Raw genomic sequence first — 22,202 nt, 5'->3', positions numbered from 1 at the left:
ATTGATGCTAGATCAAAGCCACCACTCACGTCTTGAATGTAAACTGTACATATGAAATTTACAGTTATTTTCAAAAGCTCATTCTCAATCTCCAGAAAGATGTTCTAATGCAATACAATTGATGCAATCTCTTTGTCTAGGAGATTTCCCACATAACAGTTTAAATTTACCTGCCCAAATGATGATAAAAAATTCTTCTGTTGGACAAAAAGAATACAAATTCCTAATATGCAGAAGTCAAATGCTAAGTTTTTTTTCTTCCTTTTTAAACCAGACTATATATACACATTGAGAGTCCTTTCATTTTCACAGAAACAGAAGGAAGGAAAAATCCAGATGACTTAAATCAAGGTAGGGAGCAGGAATGCTGTAAACTCTTCAGAAGTCCGTGTACTTGCTTGCAGTGAAACTTTAATCAGTGCTTTCAAAGAAAGGCAACATATACCTCATTTAGTGTCTGATATAAATAGTCAAGAAGATTGGCATGCATACAATTAGCTTCACTGTGCAAAAGAAAATGAAGCACAGATCTGTCTGTAGATCTCTTTCCTTTTATACAGCATACCAGATTTCAGTTCAAATGATGCTTCACCTTGAAGGCTGACTTCACATGAAGGCCAGTCTAACACTCATTTATTTCACTGTGTTACTGGCAGAGCAACATTAACAGGCACTTGGCTAGGTTGTTGTGCTGGTGACCCATTACTGAGAGGTTGCTGTGAAACACCTGCTGGCTCCATTTTGCTGATGTGCGTAATGAAACGTAACCGAAGTTTCAAAGCTGGTCTTAAGTTACAAATTATTTTCTCAACCTGTAAAATAGAACAATAATAAATAATAAATTAAGACAGAAACGCATTTGGTAAATTGAGAGTATCTGGACACATTACCAGCAATATAACCATTAAAGATGCACGTTGAAAAAAAAGATCACAGTATTTATGCTAACTTTCTACTTGTCATGTAAAGTTATGGACTTCTTGTGATAATAACCCTTACCCCTGCCCCCTGCTTTGGTCTAACAGTACTATAACAAAGCTCTGCAAAATGATTAACACAATTTATGTTTGTAATTTTATAACAGGATGAATTTTTTAACTAGGTGATTATTATTATTTTTTTTAACCAACTTTGGACACATTCTTGCTTTTCTCACAAGACAAGCTACATTAAGTGAAACAGAAACTAAGGAAAAACTTGAAAGATATGGCTTGAAATACATTGTCAAATATTCAAAATTTTATACAGCTTCGCCCTAGGGCTCCTTTAATAATAGTACTTTGAGAACCTTCAAGCTGCATCTTAAGCTTCACACTACACAAAATAACCCAGAGATCTGAGATATTAGGTCTACTGCAGCTAAGGATTGTAACTGCATAGAAGTGTACCAACTCCCCAGTTTGCATACAGAGAGACTAGACCAAAATTAAGCTTTTTGTTTTACTGCTACAGATGAAAATCATTCCTGAAAAGATTAATTTTCTATAAGGGAAGATAACTGATTTACTTACTTGGTCTTTCACACTGTCACCTGTGAACATGTATTTCATATGATACAGGAAATCACATATGGGATCCATGTAGTTCAGATGTGAGCTGTATTGATCAGCATTCAGGAGCATTTCATAAAATGCCACTCCAATCTGTCTCCAAAGACACAAAAGGGTCAGACTCTACTTTTTAACATAATTGCAATTCAAAAATAATAGACGTTGTATAAAGTGATCCAAGAGCTACGCTTTACCTCTATCATGCAGCGTGTCCTCTCCTGCTGGAACCGCTGTAGAAAAGGACCAACGAGGTGGTAAACATAAAGCAACTGGAACTCTGTTTTCACTATGGGTATCAACACTTCTGTGAGGAACCTGTAATATTTCAAAGGTACTTATCACTTCAACCAGACTTATTTCCTTCTCTTCCCAAAATTCAGCTAAAGCATCAGATTACCTCTGATGGATCTGAGCCTTCGTTTTAGAAATTACTATGACATTTTGAAAATATTAGCTGTTTCAGTGAAGCTCTAGAACATTTCTAGGCATTATTAACTAAAACAAAAAATCTCAAGGAGAAAAGCAATCCCACCAAAGCTTAGTAGAATGCTATGTACAGTGGAAAAACTGTCCTCTGAAGTTTTAACATTACCTTTAGATCAACTGTCATGACTAATTGACAGGAATTCATCATACCACCTTCACTTTTGCCCAGTATGTTAAAACTTGGTATTAGCAAATGATAGCTGTTAGTCTTACCATTAACACAGCACTGTGGAAAGTCAAATCAGTACTTTTTTAAATGCAGTGGTACTTTTCACTTGCCTTAATGACTAAGTGGGCCACTGCTATGTCTTTCAGCCAGCAAAGCATCTCACTGAGCAGCTACAGGGTACTTTCCAGAATTAAAGACACAATGATCATAACTGACACCTTATAATTATACTATAATCAGCACTTTTAGGAAAAGTTTAAATGAACAAAAACAAAACTAATAAAAATTTTTTAAAAGGCAGTCATGAAAGACAGTCTCTAGATGAGAGCTCTGAAACTCACAGACAATAAGAGCCATATTGAGGGGAAAAAGGGAGCTGGAAAAGGATTTGTGATCTACTGAGTGGATTTTGGTGCAACTCCCTACATATTTGCTGGTAAAAATACTACAGGTACAGTTTTGCTATATACAACATACATATAAAATTGAAGACAAATCATCAAATATCATTACACATACTTGGGAATGAGAGAAAGCTGTCCAATGCTAGAATGATGCCAAACAGCATGTGCCAAAGCCAGAGTGTAGCTACAACTCATCTCAGAGTAAGACTGATGACATGCTGTGAAGTCAAACAGCTGGAAAGGGTAACCAACCCACTCTGTCTCTGAAGTCAAGCTGGGACTATTGATAACATTCACAATGTGATCATGGAGAACAATCCAGTATGGCTCCTGGAAAAACAAAGAGTCTGAATTCCTTCTGAGAAGAACATTCAAAATGACAGCAGAGAAAGGATGGGAAACATCATCATATTTCTAAGATGTTTTCAACTAGATGGTAGTTTATATACCTGTTTGACGAACCTGAAAATTAAGATGCATAATACAAAACAAATACATCCATGTCCATAGATATGGTACATTCAAGGACATGACGTTATCACAACATATTTCATTAATTTAATTATTTAGAAAGCTATTGTAAAAGACATCAAAAGGAACAGAGCAGATGTTAAAAGCCTTGGTGGAAAGAGAACAAAAATTTTCTGAGTACAGGCACAAACAGACTGAAAATCCAACATGAAAAAAAGAAAGGTACAAATGCCAGAGAATATAAACAAAGGTTCAAGGAAAACGGTCCAGAGAAATCAGTGGATCAAAAATAATGAGGACAAAATCCATGCTGTTTTTTTTTGTTGTTTTTTTTTTTCCAAAGAAAGAAACCACTTTGAAAGACGAAAGTCATAAGGACAACTGTTGTACACATAAGCAACAAGTAAGAAGGAAAAGAAAATTAAAGTTATTCAGACTTTCCTGGTCATTACATTCAAAACGTCTACCAAAACATGATCACTAATACTGCATGCACTTGCTTTTATAGCCTTAGGTACATTTATATAGTTTAAGAATATTTCTCTAGAAGTTGAGAGAATGATATAAAGACATACAGATAAAGGATGTGTAAGTGTTAAGACAATTAGATTTGCATCAGAAGCCTTATAGAAAATTTTGACTTTGTAGTTCCAGCTCATAAATAATATTACACGTGGAATCTAACATTTTTAATAGGAGCAATTAACTCATTTTCATCCTAGCCTGAAAACAAAACAGAAAAGCAGAAAGCTTCATCACTTCTTCCATGCTGCAGAAGTAGAAAAAGATGTTTTTCTAGCATGCAAGTAGTCTTCAGAATGGCCCTATGAGGAATCTGTACATGTTGCCTTTACACTGCAAACTGAAAAAAGTTTTGAAATGTAGTCTAGAAAGTCAATAATGTTTTTGTGGAAGAAGATATTTTATTTTAAAATATAACATACTGACTCACTGGTAAGGCTGTGATAATTAGTCCAATAGCATTCATCCAAGCTGTGATATTCTCTCTTGGCACCAGGGGCTGACTACAGATAGAAAAAAAAAGAAAACCTGAGCTCTGAAATCCACAAGTGTAATTTGTGCTTTCCATGTGCCTGCAAGAAAGTTTATTTATACAAAGAATATTTCTCAAGAAGTTTACAGAACTATACAAACACATGTAGCTTTCAGGAGACACAACAGTCAGCATAAGTACCACTATGACATTGCTTGAAAAATTTTAGTCCTACATGATTTTGTTTTAGAAGCATGTTTTTCTCAAAGGGTGTAATCACACTATGACTGCTACCAAACAAGCTCAAGTGCATAACAGCTGCTTGTCCCTTTATTTACTTGTTCCCTCCACATGCCACAAAGCTAACAATAATATATTACTAAGCTGAATAAAGCTGAAACAAAATCATTTCAGTTTGTCCCTACTGATCAAAGATGACATTTGAGTCATCTCTGCAAGAATACCAGGTCCTTCTTTTCACTTCAGTTCAGCAAGGAATCAATGAATAGAACTACGGATCAAATTTAAGGCATTCTGAGAGCACACTGGCCTTGCAACTCTGTTCTGTTTCAAAGTATCTCTAATTTAACACACAGGATTCAGAGTCCTACAAATGGTTTCTGCCTCCTTCTCTGTATATTAACTGATGGAACTTCTCCTTTCACTCCAGCTGAAGGACAAGACTTTTTCCAGCCTTGTCCCATTGAACCCAATGAAAAATTCTCCAAAAACCACTTAAATGCAAATAGTGAAAGTTTTAGTTAATTTAAAAGTTACAAAACCTTAAGAGAACAAATACTGCAAACTACCTCAGCAATCTTCAATTATATATTATAAACTGTAAAAAACATTTTCAGAGAGCCAACGTACCTCTTCAGCACAACGTTCAGTAGTGCATTGCCCACATCTGTTCCTGGAACTGCCAGTGCCATGAGCTCAACACAGGTAACATGAAGAGCGTGGGCAGCTGGGTTGGGAAACTCATTGAATCTCCAGTCACAATTTGGAAATGGACCAGGTGATTTGCCTGCCATAGGTGACAGTGATTAAGGAAAAAAAGCTCCCCAACAAGGACTAGTGTACACAACACGTTGCTTAACACTGTATGTATACGTCACAAAGACAAAACTGAACTGAAAGAAATCGCTAAGAAATAGACACAGCTAAAAAATCAGACATATGGACATGAGCATGAATATAAGCCACTTGAAGCACTGCATAAATACAGTTATAAATACACATGTGTATAACGCACACGTGTAGACTCATACACAGAAGGTCATGCAGAGGATAAATTTCCCCAATGAAGTGGTGGAAGATAAAACATCAACCATCTCATTCAGCACGTCTTTCCTAGACAAGATGAAATTAACAAGAATTTTCTGTTCTGCAGTCTGAAACCTTTAATTTGCTTCAGTAAAAGACCCCCTAGAATTCTACAGCGATGGTTTATGCAAAGCGAGCACCTGCTCAGTCTCTGAAAATACTTTCACAAGGAATAATAGTTCATTACAGCTACATATTGAAAATATCTAACACTGCTGACATTTGCATAAGAGCAGATATTTATATAATTTTAATTTTCTTTATATAGACCTAATACACATTCCAAATGACACGTTAGGAAAAGGCCATGTGGGAAGATGAGCGAAAATATAAAATGTAGAAAATTGGCCAAATCCCATAAAGCTAATCCTAAGAGAGAAGGCATCCAGAGAGACTCCTCTGGTGCTACACTCTAGAACATAGAGGTGCATAGGTTCAACACAGTATTTTAAGTCAGCTGTAGTCACAAATGTAAAAAATAAAAAGCAACAATTAAGAATATTAAGGTTGGTGTTAAAGGTATTATTGTGTCCTAAAAACACACTCAGTAGTTGTTAACATAATGTATTTTGACCCTCACCTATATGCTGTTAGCTATACACAATTTTTTTTTCCCTTCATAATACTGGTAATGGCACTAGAGAAAAGTAATCTTATGTTCTAAATTTATTTTCATCATGTTTTATGTCGAACTTATTTTGCGTGGCAATTAAGATTCATTTCAGAACGCACAAATATCAGCATTTTTATCTTGAAACAATGGATTAAGTAGTGAAATGTTTGCAAAGCTGTACTGTACTTCATTTTCACGATATGTTTCAAGATGTTTTTGCTAGGAAAGCACAGTCACATAAAATAATAAAGAAATAAAGAGACATTACAACTTTGATCTCATCTTCTAAACAATTTCTGTAATTGGAAGGAATAGCTCTGTACTGTTTAAAGAGAGGTCAGTTATCCTTTATCATTATGGGATTTTTAAATAATCTCCTGTCAGTTTTGTATCTGCTTAATTGGTTTACTGCTTTGACATTCTTCACAAACTCAAAATAGGCTAATAAATGAAACTGAACATTTTGATAAAACAAAGCTAGAAGACATTGGTACAGCTTAGCGCACACTAAGAAGGATATTGTCTACTAGTCTTCCAATGAGTTTGCAATAGTAAGTGTCATCAGGAACCCACGGATTATCTTCTCTGGCATTCATAGCACATTTGAGATAAGTGTCACTTAGACACCAGCCCAGTGGGCGATTATCTTTGAGAGAGCCAATGATGGCATGAACAAGCTTCCTCTTGAGGTTTGTGCGCTCTCTCAGATGTCTCTCATAATAGTGAAGAGTGTTGTACAAGTAAGTCACCGGACGGTCTGCCAAGAAGAAAACAAGAAAGTGAACAGAAATCTCTCTTAGCATCATTATTACACTTCCAATGGCAAGAATGAAATGCGAACCAAGAGCTGGACAAGACTAAATTGTGTATACTTAAAAAAGCATGTATGGAACAGATTCACGTTCTTTGTGTCATACAGCATTGACTTTCTTTTGTCTTGCATTTATGCTTGGAAGTCTGGTGACAGGAGAAATCAGGCAAAGTCAATATCATCACATGAACTATTAGTAATCCTTCCATAAGTAAATCCTCTAAACCATCTCTACATTTAAAAGCTATTAAATAGTAAGACTCTACGCATGAAGTCATAGTAAACAAAGAACATCCTAAGATGTCTGGCCATAACATTACAATGTCATCTGTCATCTATAAAAATACATATATATTGTAGAAGTGTAATAAAAATAAAGTGTTAAAAAAACCCAACAGGATAAATGATTTTGTCTTAAACAATCTTAGGTGGAAGAACTGTTTTCTGTTGTCTGAGTCTTAGTATCTGAAAGACTGTTAAGACACAACTCCAAGTATTCACTACTACGAGGGGTGAAAGGGGAAGATGTGAAACAAGCATAGCCTTACAAAAGCTACCTGATTAAGAGCACTGTTTGTAGGCTGAAATACACTAATCACATATTGTACTTCTTTGTGGAAGTGCACACACACAATTAATAGAATATTAATGGATTAAACATAATTGTGTTAGCAGATCATTATGAATGAAGGAGATGAAGGACAAGAGCATCACCACAGCAAAAATAAGAGCCTACATTCACAGGTAACTTACCATGAAATTTGTATAAACCTCCCAGATGATCCAGTAAAGTTTCTAGTGACTTAGACACTGGAAGCAGTTCCAGAAATCTATGGATTACAATGTCAAACACTGGCAAAAATCGCAGGCATACATTTCCAAAATAAATTGGAAGATACTGGGGCTGGATCTGAACTGGGGGATTGACTTGCTCTGCCAAGCCTTCAAAATACAACTTTTCAGGATATTTCTGGAGGGAAAGAAACCAAACAAGCTTGAAAGACCTTTCTTTAAAAGCACTGTATTAAATATTCAGCACCCACATTGCTTTAAAAGACACTTCATAACCTTCATTATCATTCATAACTCCAATAAGAGGTTAGCAATGCAAAGCCTATTGGAGAAAAATGATCTTTCGAGTGAAATCACGCAGTGGTTATGACCAGAAGATACATATTCAGAAAAAAAACAAACCCAGAAGTTTCTCCATCGCTCAAAGGGGCATAAGGGAACAATACGTAAACTGAGGCAAAGCTAAAAGCAACTAGTTGCTATATGTCCCTTGTCAAGTGTTATAAGAGGAAATGTAAAGGAAATTAACACCACTGAAAGCTTCTGCATTATGTACTAAATCAGAGCACTAGAAATAATATAGATGTAATTACTCCCTGGGAAAGAACTGGAATGTACTCAAATACCAGATGAGCACAGCTGAAGCATGTGCATGGCATTTACCTGTGACTGAAATTTCCACATGCCAGACTGAGTCTAGTAACTTTAAAGCTATGTCTGAGCACTTCCCAGATTAATATAATTTGGTCTTCAACTACTTATTCACTTTTAGAAAGTTAAGACATTGCATTGCCAGTGCAGAATCAAATGGGGACCAAAAAGCTCCTGGATCAGAACTGTATCTGCTTAGTTGCATGGGAGCTTAATTGTACCTATTTTCATCCAGCATTTATGTATCCTTTGACAGAACACTTCACCACACATCACTTTTTAGCCAGCAGAAGCCAGTATGTTTACAAAAACATTAAAATTTCAGCAATTCGCTTCCCTGACGTGTCTGGAAATTTTATTTTTGTCACATAGGAGATGGAAGACTTTAATAATTAGGAGAAAAATGTAGATTTAACTGTTGTATTAGTCATAAAAGAGCAGAAGGAAATATACCTTTTCCCTGGTGCACAAGAACTCTATCCTAAATGAATCTCAGTAAAAACAAAGTTTTAAAAGATTGGATTTAGATGAACAAGGGTTTCTAATAAGCCCTTCAGATGCTTCCCTCCTTGGATATTACTGCATTATAATTTGAACACAATTACATAAACATAGCATTGCATTTTTATATTAGCCCAAACAAATTACCACTTAAGTAGCTCTAAGAATCTACAGAACTGTCTTGTAATTTTCAAGAAAAAAAAGCTGATCTGAACTCTAAAGGAAGTATCAAAATACAATGGTTTTATTAGCTTTGATACCTTGTGATAACTCATATGCTTAGTATGCCAGTCATTCTGCAGCCAATGCTCTGGAGAATTTTCCTTCACAAAATCACTCACTCTGTTTCTGAAATCATTAGGCTTGAGTAAGAGTAATTGAATAATGAAGTAACAGACTTGAGCTTCGTTTCCTTCATGACTACGCATAGCCTTCAAACAAAAAGAATCAGAAAACATGGAATTATAGAGTTGATGCTGCTGTCTGCTTAAGAACCACTAGACATTAGCAAGCCAGTATAGCTGAACATTACATAGATCTGCACACAAATTCACACTGAAAATATAGTCTCTCAACTGTGTTTTTGAAGTGAAGACAGAACACAAGTAGGCTCCATCATCACTGGAGAAAAGTAATCATCACATTTTCTATTCTGCAGAGAGAAAATCTCAAAAAAATTCCTGGTGAAAGTATATTACCCAAGAATTCTGTTTCTCTTTTGTCTCTCCATTCTCTTCTTGAAAACAGCTTCATTATCATTAATCGGCTAAGACTGCTTCAAACTTCAAGCTCAAGTGAGAACATGATAGAGTGGCTGGAAGTCCCCAGTAAAACTCAAATAGCTTTATAATTTAAAAATCTCATCTTAGTACAATTATAATTACTGAAAGAAAATTTATTTCCCTCCGGCTAAGTTCTGCTTTTCTTTAATTTACAAGATAACCTGAAAAGACAGAACACCATTTTTCCTCTATTTTTTCTGATGAATCAGGCTGAATTCCAAGCGAAAATAACTAACAGGTACAGGGCATTCCATTTGTTTCCAAACAATGGCATACTTCACTCCTGTCTTTTCCAAATGCAGAAGTAATTGCACAGCTCTGGTATCAAAGATCCAGAGCACAAAAAATAAAGTTCAATAATACTAATTCAACTGTTGCCTTTAAACAAGCACAAAAGGTTTACCCTATAGATTCAGGTAACTATAAGACTGACTTTTACATTACTTACAGAACTAATCTACTATTTTACTTATCAAATAGTCAGTATTTTTAACTGATACACTTCTAAAAAAATTGCTCTCACAAAAGTAGCATAGATAGCAAGGACCAAACTCTAAGCAAAACAACCTCTCAGATCCTTTCTTTTAAGACTATACTTACCAAACAAAGTATCAACCTGTCCAGTGTTACAATGTTGTATTTCCACACCATATCATTGAGAATCTCAATACATTTATTGAGCTGCTGACCTCCTGCAGAGGTAGAGAATTCATACACCAAGAAATCTGCAAATGTCCTGACGTGTGCCACAAGAGCTCTGGCCCCAATTCTTTCTAATACTCTATCACAGAAGAAAAAAAAAAACAACAAAGCTAGTCTCTCTTACAAGAACATTTGAAAGCAAATCAACAAATGCCACACTTTTTAAAACATTTTTATCTGATATATTTTCTAAGAATGAATGAGTTTGACACAAATGTTTACTCCTCACCTTATTAAATGAAGAGAATGCAATTTTATTTTTCTGTACTGTGTACTTAAATGCAAAATTAGCATTAAAATACTGCTACCACTGGAGCACTATGTACAAAACAAAAAACTCATCAGTCAGGAGGTACAATCAATCTTAGATGCTACACCGCTACCTGGCTCCACTCCTTTGTTTCCCATGTTCCAAATTTTAAAAAGTATGTGCAAACTGAGCTCCAAAGCACAGGGACTATGCCCTCATAACGGAAAAATGCTGCTGCACAAACACTGGAATTGCACCTTTTGTATCCTCACCTGTAACCGATTTGATTAATGTGATCTGTCTCTAGCAGCATCTTCCATAGCAGACAAAGGAAAAGTGGGGGTGAACCTTGCACCGAAAAGCGTGTGATTATTTCATTTTCATTGGTCATAGACTTCCACTTTCGATATTCTTCTTCCACATTCTTCTTCAGGTTAAAACGGCTTTCCTGAGGTACGTTATTCTGTTTGAAGAATACCTGAAAGAAAAGTAGGATGTAGTGTGACCAAGAGCCTAAAATAAAAGTATGAAAGGTCAACTTCAGCCTGACTTTGCACATTCTAAGTTCATACTTCCTTGTACAATGAAAATCCACTAGACAGGATTGATTCCTCACCCTGACACCATGCTGACTGTTTTGTCAATAATATGTGACAAACTGCCACAAGATTAGAGGCTTCTTCAATCATTATTTGTGTATTTTTAAAGACTTGATTTACCTTAACTAGTAGTATCAACTTGCCAAACTTGACCTTAGAATACTTCAGGAAAAGCCAATTCATGTCTGAAGATACATCAGAGTTACAGACACGTTTTTCTAGTGATTTAACATAGCACAGACAGAAAAAGAATCTCACCAACTAGTAAAAAGCAAAATAACTTGTTTAGAGATTAAGTTCTGTGTATTTCCAGATATAAAATTATTAGCGTAACTATTACCTGCAGTGGAGCTGGAAAACAGCTTAGTGTATGGGATGCCCAGTTATGTGGAGTAAAACTCATGATAGTCTGCAGTATATCCTTGCACCAAGTTCCTTGAATTGAATCAGAGCCTGTAAAAAAATCTAAGAAATGGATTGACAACATCAGAATTTCATGTAAAAATAATCCTAATGTTGCTTATGGTTATTTGTTCTGTTCTCTAGCAACATGTTTTAAGGCTCTGCCGTATACAAGGGCTCACTTTTTGACCAACTTCTCTCATCCCTTCCTATAGAATCTTATTTATTCCATAGAATAACATATTTTACACTATCAACAATAAATGGAACTATTTTTAGGTTTTGAGCTAGAAATAAAGCAAGCACCATTGTAAGATTTTATATTTAATTTTCTTTAACAGCAGCAGAACATGCTACTGCTGATTAATCAAAATTTTAAAAAATCCTGAGGAAATCAATGACAGTGGAATTGCTGGATGCTACTTTTGCATTGCTTTAAAAAACAGCTCAGCAGTTTTCTCAATTCACAGAATGACAGAATGGCCTGGGTTGAAAAGGACCACAATGATCATTTAGTTTCAATCCCCCTGCCTATGTGCAGGGTCACCAACCACTAGACCAGGCTGCCCAGAGCCACATCCAGCCTGGCCTTGAATGCATCCAGGGATGGGGCAAGATTAAGCTGTAGGATTCAAACAAAACTCACTCCCTTTTAGCCTCCAGTATTTGTTTAAAATTACATATTGATCAAAGGCATAAAAATTAAACGCAGAGAAGCCCTTTATTTAAAGATTTCCTCCATCAGTTTTTCTAAAATCAATTGTTCTCATTCTCCATGAAGTCTTTACACTAAAAGTGTATTTTTCCACAAAGGAGCAAGATAAAATACCCCTCACCAAGCTAACAAGAACTACCCACTGTTACTATACATTCCTAACACATTAAAATCCACAATAAAAACCTCTCCCTCTTCCCTCCCCAAATCCAAAACACATGCTACTACTTCTTAAAAGGTAAGCAAATGAGCTGTTGGTTTCTGCATGAGCAACATACTTGCTCTCAACGATGCATTTTGACTTTTAAATGTCAAGTATCAGTAATCAATCCAAACCTTTAATAATGAAATTGAAAGCAGGATAAAGAGAACAAGGTGATAACACTAGATCTGTATTTAAGAGTTGATTTTTATACAACATCTGACTTTTGATGGCTTTTTCCCTAAAAATAAGCACAAATTATACATTTTTCAAAACAAGAAAATTGTGGGATATATATTTTGACTGGGCCATTTCTAGGATTTTATGTTAAATGGTATTTTAGAGAAGTGGTCTGACTTCAATCTTAAACATCATCTCAGCACACCACTGTTACCTGTCACATGTGTTGCCCTTGCTAGAGTTAAGATTAAAGCCCTGTTGAGTTCCTCTGATTCTGCTGACAGAACTGATTTGGGATCACTGAGGAATCGCGTAAACTGCGGTTGGACTTCTGAGCTGCCCAAAGCTGTAATTAGCCTTAAAGCAGTACTCTCAACACTGAAAGAAAGAAACAGTCCAATTAGTAAATAACACTTATACAACTGCTTCTAAGATTCCAAAAATACTCTTTTAGTTTCTACTTCACATAATACAGAACCATTTGTTTCGCAAGTGGTGTTCTTAACTTTCTTTTAAATAGAGCCCTCAAAAGTTGATTCAGTGAAAATTTCAGGTGCAGAGCACTTGGAAACCAGATTGGAGTTTCCCCAGTTTAGAGCTCCCCTCTGTTATCGTTTGAGCACCTTCATCTAAACAAAGATATGCAGATTAACATATGCATGCTAGAACAGAACAAAAAAAACCCAACCATGAACAAGGTACAGAAATTGCAAAGATACCACCTTGAAATGGAAAGCACTAAATCACCCTTAGTAAAGAAATGAAGTATTGCTTTTGATGAAAAGCACTTTACTTTACTGCATACTGACTGCAAGTGCTTTTCACATGAGGCAGTTTGAAGTAATTTAAGAGATTTTTACAGTCTCATGTCTCTAAAATGCCAAAGCCATCTATTAGTTTACCCCAAACTAGCAATATGTTATGTGCACCTAAGTTGTCTGATTCACATAACAATCTTGTCTTTCATAAAGTAAAAAGACAAAACAGTACTCAGTGAATAAAAGGAACAAGATTTCCAGTTTAAAAACCATAGAATAGATTAGCTTGGAAGGATCTTTAAATATCATCTAGTAAAATTTAAAAAAAAAAAAAGAAAACCCAGATTCTAGACACAGAAGAAACCCAGATTCTAGATACAAACTGAGTATCAGTCTGCAGCTTAACCTTTCAAAAAAAAAAAAAGAACAGCAAAGACCAGTATTCTTCCCTAGAATTAACTGCACATCGACGTTAGAATTTGAACTAGTCCTTCCATCTTTCTTGTATGCAGATTAGCTATTCTTTTAAAGTGTGACTTACACTGATGTAAGACATAGAAAATTTTTTTTCCCCACATAAATTCACACAGAGTCCCCACAGCTTCATACTGACTCCTTTATAGATCTAAGATGAGTAAAATGAGTAAAGTTATTTCTCTGATCTGACTGAAAATTAACATTACTACCAAATGAATTGGAATCAGCTTAATTCTTGTAATGGGTTTATACATCATCTGTAGGAATAAACAAGCAGAATCCCACTAGCACAAAAACTAGTCATTGTGACTACAAGTAGCAGGCATTGCTCCTTTCCTCCAGTGGAAGAAGCTCAATGATTTTCTGACATCTCTTGACACGATGCTGCTGATCTCCTGTCTGAGATAGACTGCTGCAAGCAACTGCAGACTACTCCTACTAGCGTCTAACTGTAGCTCCAAAACAGTCTGCTGAAATTCCACAAAACACCACAGTCACAGAACTAAGAGTGAGAGGTACTTGCATCCTGTTTCAAACATAGTATAGTTCTTAAACAACTTTCAACGTACAGTGAAGAAAAAAAAATCCGTGATAACAACTAAACATGGTAACCACCACTCACCACAGATGAAGCTGATTCTGATTTCTCTGTGGCACAGCAGCCAAGGAATGAAGATGGCTGAGCAACTGGACTCGGTAGTGAGGCTGGATATGATGCATACGATAGCTAAACATTTCTAGCAGAGTGTGCAGAATTCCCCAGGCGTGAGATTTGAACACAGTTGGCAGGAGCTGACCTTATGAAAAAGTTCATAAAATAAGTTTTCCAAGAGATCTAGCTTCAAAATGTAGCTATAAGGTATTAATTACAAAGAGCACATGCAAGCAGTGTTTTATGATATTGTACATGGATGGAGCTCAATCTTCTGACTGAACATGTACAGCTGACATCTGTATTATTTTAAGGAGTTAAACTGAGTATCATTTCTGTCCAATTTAGAACCTTTGCTTAAGATTTTTTTTAATTTAATTTTATTTTTTTAAATACAGAACAACTTGTATGTGCTACTGAACTAAAGGAGAAGGGAAGGGTTGAGGGGACAGAGCTTTTTTTCTTACTGATAAAGCCTTTGATGCCCAAGGACTCTATTTCCATATAAACCAACAAGCGACTGTAGGTTTCCACAAGAGCAGGAGCCAAGGCCACACTAGATTTTGCATGAGCCAGCTTAATTACCCTTGTAGCTATGCTATGAATCAGACTGAGGAAAGAGAAAATATTTTTCAGTCAAAAAACAAACAGATACAAGTTACAATGTTTATGATACAAAGCAAGAGATCTATACATAGCATTTTCAAGAACATGAGTATTTCCATCCTGAAAATTAATTACATAAGAATTTGCTCTTTTTTTTGTTTTGTTTTGTTTTTTTTTAACAAAAAAAGCTAACTATACTTTACCTCATTTTAGCATGAACTGTGAGCGAGTCCAAGAGGTTCATTGGCAACGGGGTTATAGACCCTGATGCCATGCAATTAGTCCCTGGAAGAGATATCCTCATGTTGCCATTTCCATAAATAGTCTCTACCAGTACACCCATTGGCAAAGTAAAACACTCTGAATTGGTTGAATAAGCATTGCACAACAAGGCAATCTTGTAGTCGTTCATCTGTAAACTTTTGTTTCTTAAACTCTGTTGCAAAAACCTGAAGTACCAAAAACAGATTAACATTTAGTAGAAAGAAACGAGTACATGTATGATTCAATGATCAAAACCACAATAACTCCAGTTAAAAAATCAATTTTAAAATAATGGGAAAAAATATTTATCAACTGCACAGCATCAAATAACTAGATCTGCCACAGCTCAAATAACTGTTTAGAAAAATCTGATCGAGCTGCATTTTCTTCTGTTAAAGAAATACTTCTGAAGGAAAATCTCAAAAATGTCTTTTTCAGAAAAAAATTTAGTGTACTACACTTTCCAAATCACAGCATAATAAAACAAAGTAATCAATTTTCTTTCTGAATCTCCATCAGAATTTAAGAGTTACCCCTTTTAGATGTAATGTAATTTCCTTTAAGGTATAATAACAGCATTTCACTTTTTTATTTTTAGTAGTATTTTTACTTCAAGATCTTAGTGCTGTTTCAATTTTTTAGTAACCCTTACACAATATCTCAGCACACAATACTTTCAGAACATAGACTTGAAGAGTCTTATTCCATTATGTCTACAAACATACCAAAGTGTAACAACAAAAAACAACATAACTCACTCATGGTGATGCTTAAGAGAATGAGGAATGGGAATCTGTAACTTGGAGTTGTCGCTATGCGCCTTCCGATTCAGGTGAATCCAAATACAGGTCATCGCAAAAGCATGAGTGGACTGGGGTTTGTTAATATCAGGTACAGGAATACACTGAGGAAGGAAACAATCAAAATGATGATGCTGCATGTATTAATATAGAGAAAACCAATGAGGCCAGTATCCACAAATTCCACGAAAACTTGAAGAAAGTATAACTCAAAGCCCATCACGACAGTTAAAGTAATCAATCCAGTCACTCTTCTCCCAGTTTGTGGTAATGAAACATCTGTGAGATCACGCAACAAATTGTACTACAGAATTTCTGCCAGTCAAAAAACTTCCCTAGAAGGAAAAAATAGTACACTCAGCCTTATCAGTTTGGTACATCACACATTTTTGTTAACTTATCTCCTGACCCAAAATAGAAGACACTGTAAAAGCAAACAATGAGGATATCTTGCTGACAGAATTGTTGTGGTGGAGGTTTAATAACTTTCTCTAAACTTTCCCCTACCTCAAGACCATTCATTCTAGAGAAATGTACCAAGCACAACTAGGATCGGATGCAAGATTACAGAAAGAATTTTACGCAGTCATCAATACTAAACAAATTTACAGTGTCTTGTTCATTTTACTTGCACCTAAAAGTATCTGATAATGTATTCACAGATGTAACAATGAATCTGTATACTATTCCTTAATAGTATATTCTCAGGGCTCTAACAAACACCTTCTCAAAACCTTTGTCAAACAAAACTTAGGGACGACATGACTTAAGATTTTGGTTGTGTTCATTGTTGTTTTGTAGTTAAAAAAAAAAAACACAACACTGGACATATGTGGTTATTGAAAAAACACAGCTGGGAAGTATTGGAAATCTTTCACTTAATTATATGTATCTCCAACTAAGCAGCACATTGATGCAACACCAACTGAAGAACAAAGGTGCATGGAAACTGTTGAGTCACGGCCTGAACCACAGATTGACCACCTGAGGCAAGGAATGGGCCAGAGTGGGAGCACAGGTGGGAGCCAGGCTCCACCGCTCCCAGACCCCATTTAAGGGCTGACTTCTACTGGGAAAGGATTTCTTTCTGGAGATCCCTCCTTTTTGGAGTTTTCCACTGCAAGCCTAGATCCTCAGATACAGGTGAGCATTTCTTCCTTGACGGTCTCTTTTTCACCACGATAATCTTCCCAACTATAACGCCTGTAAAGTATCATCCTTGCTGTGCTACTCTTCCAACTTACATTTGTTGACTGTACAAATAGTAATATCTATGTACAAAGGTGTCATGCTGAATAATAACCAAAGAGAAGACTTACTTCTTTCTCAGGATAAAGGAGGTCAAAAAGCTTCATAACGGGGAGGAAGTCAGCCAGCGCGTTCTTCTGGATGCTGCCAGAGATGAATTGCAGTAGCACCCACATCAGATGGTCTCTTCCTTTAATGAGGCCACGGCCTGCCAACTGTCAAAAACACTCAATAACAGACAAATGCTGCAGCCAGGAAAAAAAAAAACACTGCAAAGATACCAATAAAAGAGGAAGCTAAAATGGCTCCAGTTTTCAGAGGTTATTTGGCATTTTATAGCACAATGTAAGCAAAAATACATGGCAGACTTTCAGAAAGACGGCGAAAGGGCAAGTAGTCACAACACAAAAACACTGTGTGGGCCATAGCAATTAACAGAAAGATTTAAAGTGTATTTAGCTCTTCAGAGACACCATTTTGAAAAACAAAAGCCAAAAATCAAAAATAAACAAAAAAAAAGCAACTCAACTATGCAACTTAAAATGTCACACAGCAGCCCTGCAGCCAAAGGCAGTATTGCAAGAGATAGCAGCACATAGTATAAAACCCACTAACTCCATTTTAAAAAGTCTCAGAACCCAAACAACTTGAGTTTGCTTCATCTGGACTCTTCTAAACATGCCTGATTTTCATGTATGTAGTCTTATTTTTAGTTTATCTGTAACAGCAATTCTTCAATGAGTACACAACTTCTAATCTAGCTTGTTTTATTTTTAACTTAATTTGTGTAATTTTGTGGCATAGCACCTATTGCTTCAATAACATTGGTTTACTTCACCAAAGGCTCATTAACAGCCATTATAGGAAAGCAACCTGATTTTAGGGCTACCAAAATAGGCTAACTATCCAATAAGTGGATATACACTATATATAGTACATTTGGATGTTCATGTAACTGTGCAAAGATACACAGCATGTTAGAAATTTTATCCACATAGCTACAAGTTAATTCTACAGCAAGTAGAAAGAACATCTTTTTCATACCATCAGCACCACAACTCTTCCAGAAGAGAACTCAGGATATTGCTGATACACTGTAACTTTTCCTACCCTTTCTTAAGGAAGAATGATACCATCACCTTCAGAATTCAAAAAGGAAAGGGTAAATACTTGAAAGTGCATCACTTCTAACAGTATTACTATGAGGAAGTAGCAATAACTTCAGATTATAATGCTATTGCCACTGTAATAGGACAAATGATCTTTGATCAGTTAGAAAAACAAGACAGACTCTTGCATCCACCTCCAAGGCATGTTTCTTTAGCTCACGCATTGCACAGGTGCTTGCTCATCTGTAGCTTGATATTGGATGTAGCAGCACAGCTTTGGGTCTTCTTCTGACTTAAGCCAGTTTACCTCCCAGTTCTAGCAACTAACCTATTTTGAACCCAAATATAATACAATAGCCTGTAACCGAATAAACTAAAATAGAACCAAACTAATCACAGAGTCATTTGACTTGGAAGGGTTCTTTAAAAGTCATCTAGTCAAGCTCTTCTGTGAACAAGGGACCTATAGCTAGATCAAGTTGCTCAGACCTCTGTCCAGCTTGACCTTGAATGTCTCCAGGAAAGAGGTCTGCACCACCTCTCTCAGTAGCTTGTTCCAGCGCAGTACTCTTACAGTAAAAATCATTTTCCATATATCCAGTATAACACAATGTAACTCGAGAATTCGAGTCACTTCTACAGAGCACAACATGAAAGAAAAATGTTACACATAAGGTACTTCTTGAAAGAAGTAATAGGATAGTGAGCACGTTTATTTTTTAAATTTAATATTTTTACTATCTCTCTTACCAGCAGGGATCGATACAAACAATTTACCTTTTGATGGAGTGACAGGACCATATGCGGAAAGCTTGCAAACTGAAAGAGCACAAAGAAAATGAGCTGGCTGGAGAGATGCTGCCACAGAAGCTGACTGGTTCCACCATCGTCAAACTTCTCTTCAGTCTCAGACCGTTCCATGGCATACACCACAAGATCCACCAACTGGTCCTCCAGCACAGGGCAGCGCTGCTTGTGCTGTAAGGCAGAGATCAGATACAGTATTCCAAAAGCCTTGCCATTAACTGCAGAACTCGCACAGTTGCAATAACAGTACAGTATTTTGACAGAAGGCTGGGAAGCATGAAATGAAGTCTGAACTTAAGTTAAGGATAAGCCACTGCGTTAAAGCTGCACTACGTTACAGGTCACGATGCTTTTTTTACATTTTATCACGCACTGCATTATTCTGTACTCGGTTCCAAGAGACAGATCATCAGTATGCAAAAAAATATCTGGTATTTCTTGTCTGTACTTTCAGTAAGTTTATGCTGAATATTTATTTTTTGATCTTACACTCACAGAAAACATAATTTGTTATTTTAATACACTGCTGCTTGTTGCTTTCCCTTGTTTTCCCCCTCTTCTTTGAAGAAATTTCAAAGTGGAGATCAACAATACTGCCAAAACCAGAAGAAGCATCCCAATACACAGTACAGGCACATAATGCCTGTTTCTTCTCTTTCTCACTCTCATTTTGAGCTCACCTACAACTAGGAGCAGAATTAACACTCCTAGAAATAGAAGTCCTACAGACACTCAGCTGGTGCAATACAGAATCAAAAGAACTTGAAAATTAAGCTAAGTGGTACATTCTGTGTAATTACTGTTCTATGCTCAATATGTACCACATCACTGAACTCTTTACATGTTGGATTTTGATTGCTATTATCTCCACAGAGAGCTGTGCAATATGCATACATCATTTTAAATAACACACCTTCTCCAAAGATCTTCAGCAATAATCAAGTAAGAAACATTATATATATTCAGATCCATATGTTATTACAGATGTATATATGCCAGGATCACCACCAATAGTCTGAAACTCAGACTATAAGTCTTCTATATGAAGACCATCAACTTCAATGTCAAGGACAACAACCTTTTATTAGCCTGTATGTTAACAGTATTATTACTAAGGACAAAAAGCAGCGTGGAATGTAACTTATTCCAGTTAAATTCACAGTGCTAGCACGATGGGAATGATGTAACTTCTGTTTGTTTCATTATGATCTCTTCAGGAATGGTTCCATTTTTCTTCCCATTCTCAAAATTTTTACATCTAACACCTGTAACATAATGCAGCCTTAAAGAAAACATTACTACTTTAAACGATACAAAAGAAAAGGAACTGAGCTGCTCAAACACTAATCATGAAAATGCAGTTTGCCTTACTAGAGGCCATAAGGCATACGTAAAAACAGTTTAAAAAGATTATCCAAATACTCAAAATATTTTAGGGATGCCTTAGATGAATTCTTTGACTTTCTAGCCAGGCAGCCTAAAAATCTTTTAATTAATAAAGTAAGAAATAACAAAAGGAAAGAGAGATGCTGAAAGGGGATGCTTGTTCTAACATTCATCAATGGTAATCTTTTGCCATAAAACCGAAGAGATTCTTCTTAATAAAACATAATATGCAAAAATTGGAAAAACTGACAAAATATAGTGAACAGCATCCCCTGTTGCATGCTCTTCACCAGCCCCAAACTGCAGGAAGCTACAATTCTAGCTGTGTTTTCTTGAAGCATGCTTAACACAAACCTCTAACTACAATAGAAAGCATCAGTTACTGTTTCACCTTCTCTTCCAGTACACAATGCCATTATCACAGATCAACCACACCACAGGTTTACCAAGAGCAATATTAAGACTCCAAATGAGAATAATTCCATTTCATTGTTTTGGTTTTTTTTGTTGTTGTTTTTGTTTGTTTTTCTTTTGTTTTTTTTCCGTTATCCCATCATCCCCACTCCCCCAGAGCAACTACTTATGAAGCAGAGCAGGGTGCAACAGACAAGACTACAGACTAGTTTATAATCCGGCATGCAAAACTACTACGTACAGGGCTTGAAATTTAATAGTTTGCTAAGCACTGGGTTAATGTCCACAGGCCTAATCATGTTAGGCTATATTAAATTAGGATCAAGTTATTCAAAGAATACAATAGGAAAATATTACTGTTAAAAAGAAAGCCAGAATTTCCAGTAGGAATTTTTACTATTCTTAAGAATTCTAAGACTGGGAAAAAGTTTATGAGTGGGAAGAAATAATTAAGTTCACCCTTTTATTCTGAAATTCATCATTTCATTGTTTTACAGTAGCCTATGAAAAACATAGCAGAGTTTCACATTCCATCTTGTTTAACTAGTTTTCTGGCATTTTTTGTATATTTTCAGTGAAGATATTCAGCACAAATTTGTACCTATAGTTTTTGGATTACTCAAAATACTGCACTTGCAAGTGTGTAAGCAGGATTGGGTCTTGTTTTATTAAGCACTCGTAACTGAAATATTGCATCTCAATATGCATTGAGACCTCTGAGGGCTGACTTTCCTCAAAAATAATTTTCAGGATCTAAAAAGAGACTAATTTTGTATACGGATGTACTTCATATATGTGGAAAAAATACAACATTCAAAAACCACTTTGGTTTTTCTTTTTTCAAAAAAGAAAATATTGCAATTTTGTTACATAAACACATTCTCCATTTTGCTCTGGAAATAATCTTTAAATGACTGACAAATACATAACAGCACTGAAAACACTACTAAACCATAAAGAAATACAGGGGAAAAAAGTTCTACTGTGACAATTTGATATTAAAACTTCTTGAGACCAGCCCTCCAACATACTACTGGTACCTTTCTGAAGTACACCAAATCTTCAATTGCCTTTTTTTTTT

The 22,202-nt window shown here is 35.9% G+C and overlaps 1 protein-coding gene across 1 annotated transcript in view; it reads right to left on the bottom strand.

The window, feature by feature from the left end:
• Positions 1-261: 261 nt before the first annotated feature.
• Positions 262-22,202, bottom strand: part of MED23 (mediator complex subunit 23) — a 23,954-nt gene continuing 2,013 nt past the window's right edge. Inside the window, exons 2-20 of the mRNA XM_031552218.1 lie at positions 19,292-19,614; positions 17,477-17,620; positions 16,116-16,261; positions 15,297-15,542; positions 14,955-15,097; positions 14,458-14,632; positions 12,815-12,978; positions 11,442-11,566; positions 10,775-10,980; positions 10,151-10,331; positions 9,029-9,199; positions 7,578-7,794; positions 6,534-6,770; positions 4,945-5,110; positions 4,033-4,105; positions 2,725-2,939; positions 1,745-1,865; positions 1,512-1,643; positions 262-812 (exon numbers count right to left, since the gene is read on the bottom strand). Coding sequence (XP_031408078.1) covers positions 639-812; positions 1,512-1,643; positions 1,745-1,865; positions 2,725-2,939; positions 4,033-4,105; positions 4,945-5,110; positions 6,534-6,770; positions 7,578-7,794; positions 9,029-9,199; positions 10,151-10,331; positions 10,775-10,980; positions 11,442-11,566; positions 12,815-12,978; positions 14,458-14,632; positions 14,955-15,097; positions 15,297-15,542; positions 16,116-16,261; positions 17,477-17,620; positions 19,292-19,614 — 3,359 coding nt within the window. The 3' untranslated portion in view covers positions 262-638. The remainder of the gene's footprint in view (positions 813-1,511; positions 1,644-1,744; positions 1,866-2,724; positions 2,940-4,032; positions 4,106-4,944; positions 5,111-6,533; positions 6,771-7,577; positions 7,795-9,028; positions 9,200-10,150; positions 10,332-10,774; positions 10,981-11,441; positions 11,567-12,814; positions 12,979-14,457; positions 14,633-14,954; positions 15,098-15,296; positions 15,543-16,115; positions 16,262-17,476; positions 17,621-19,291; positions 19,615-22,202) is intronic.

Source organism: Meleagris gallopavo, chromosome 2, assembly GCF_000146605.3.
Source record: "Meleagris gallopavo isolate NT-WF06-2002-E0010 breed Aviagen turkey brand Nicholas breeding stock chromosome 2, Turkey_5.1, whole genome shotgun sequence".
NCBI lineage: Eukaryota > Metazoa > Chordata > Aves > Galliformes > Phasianidae > Meleagris > Meleagris gallopavo.
The sequence above is the reverse complement of the archived record's forward strand: the minus strand, read 5'-3'. Positions and strand labels throughout refer to the sequence as shown.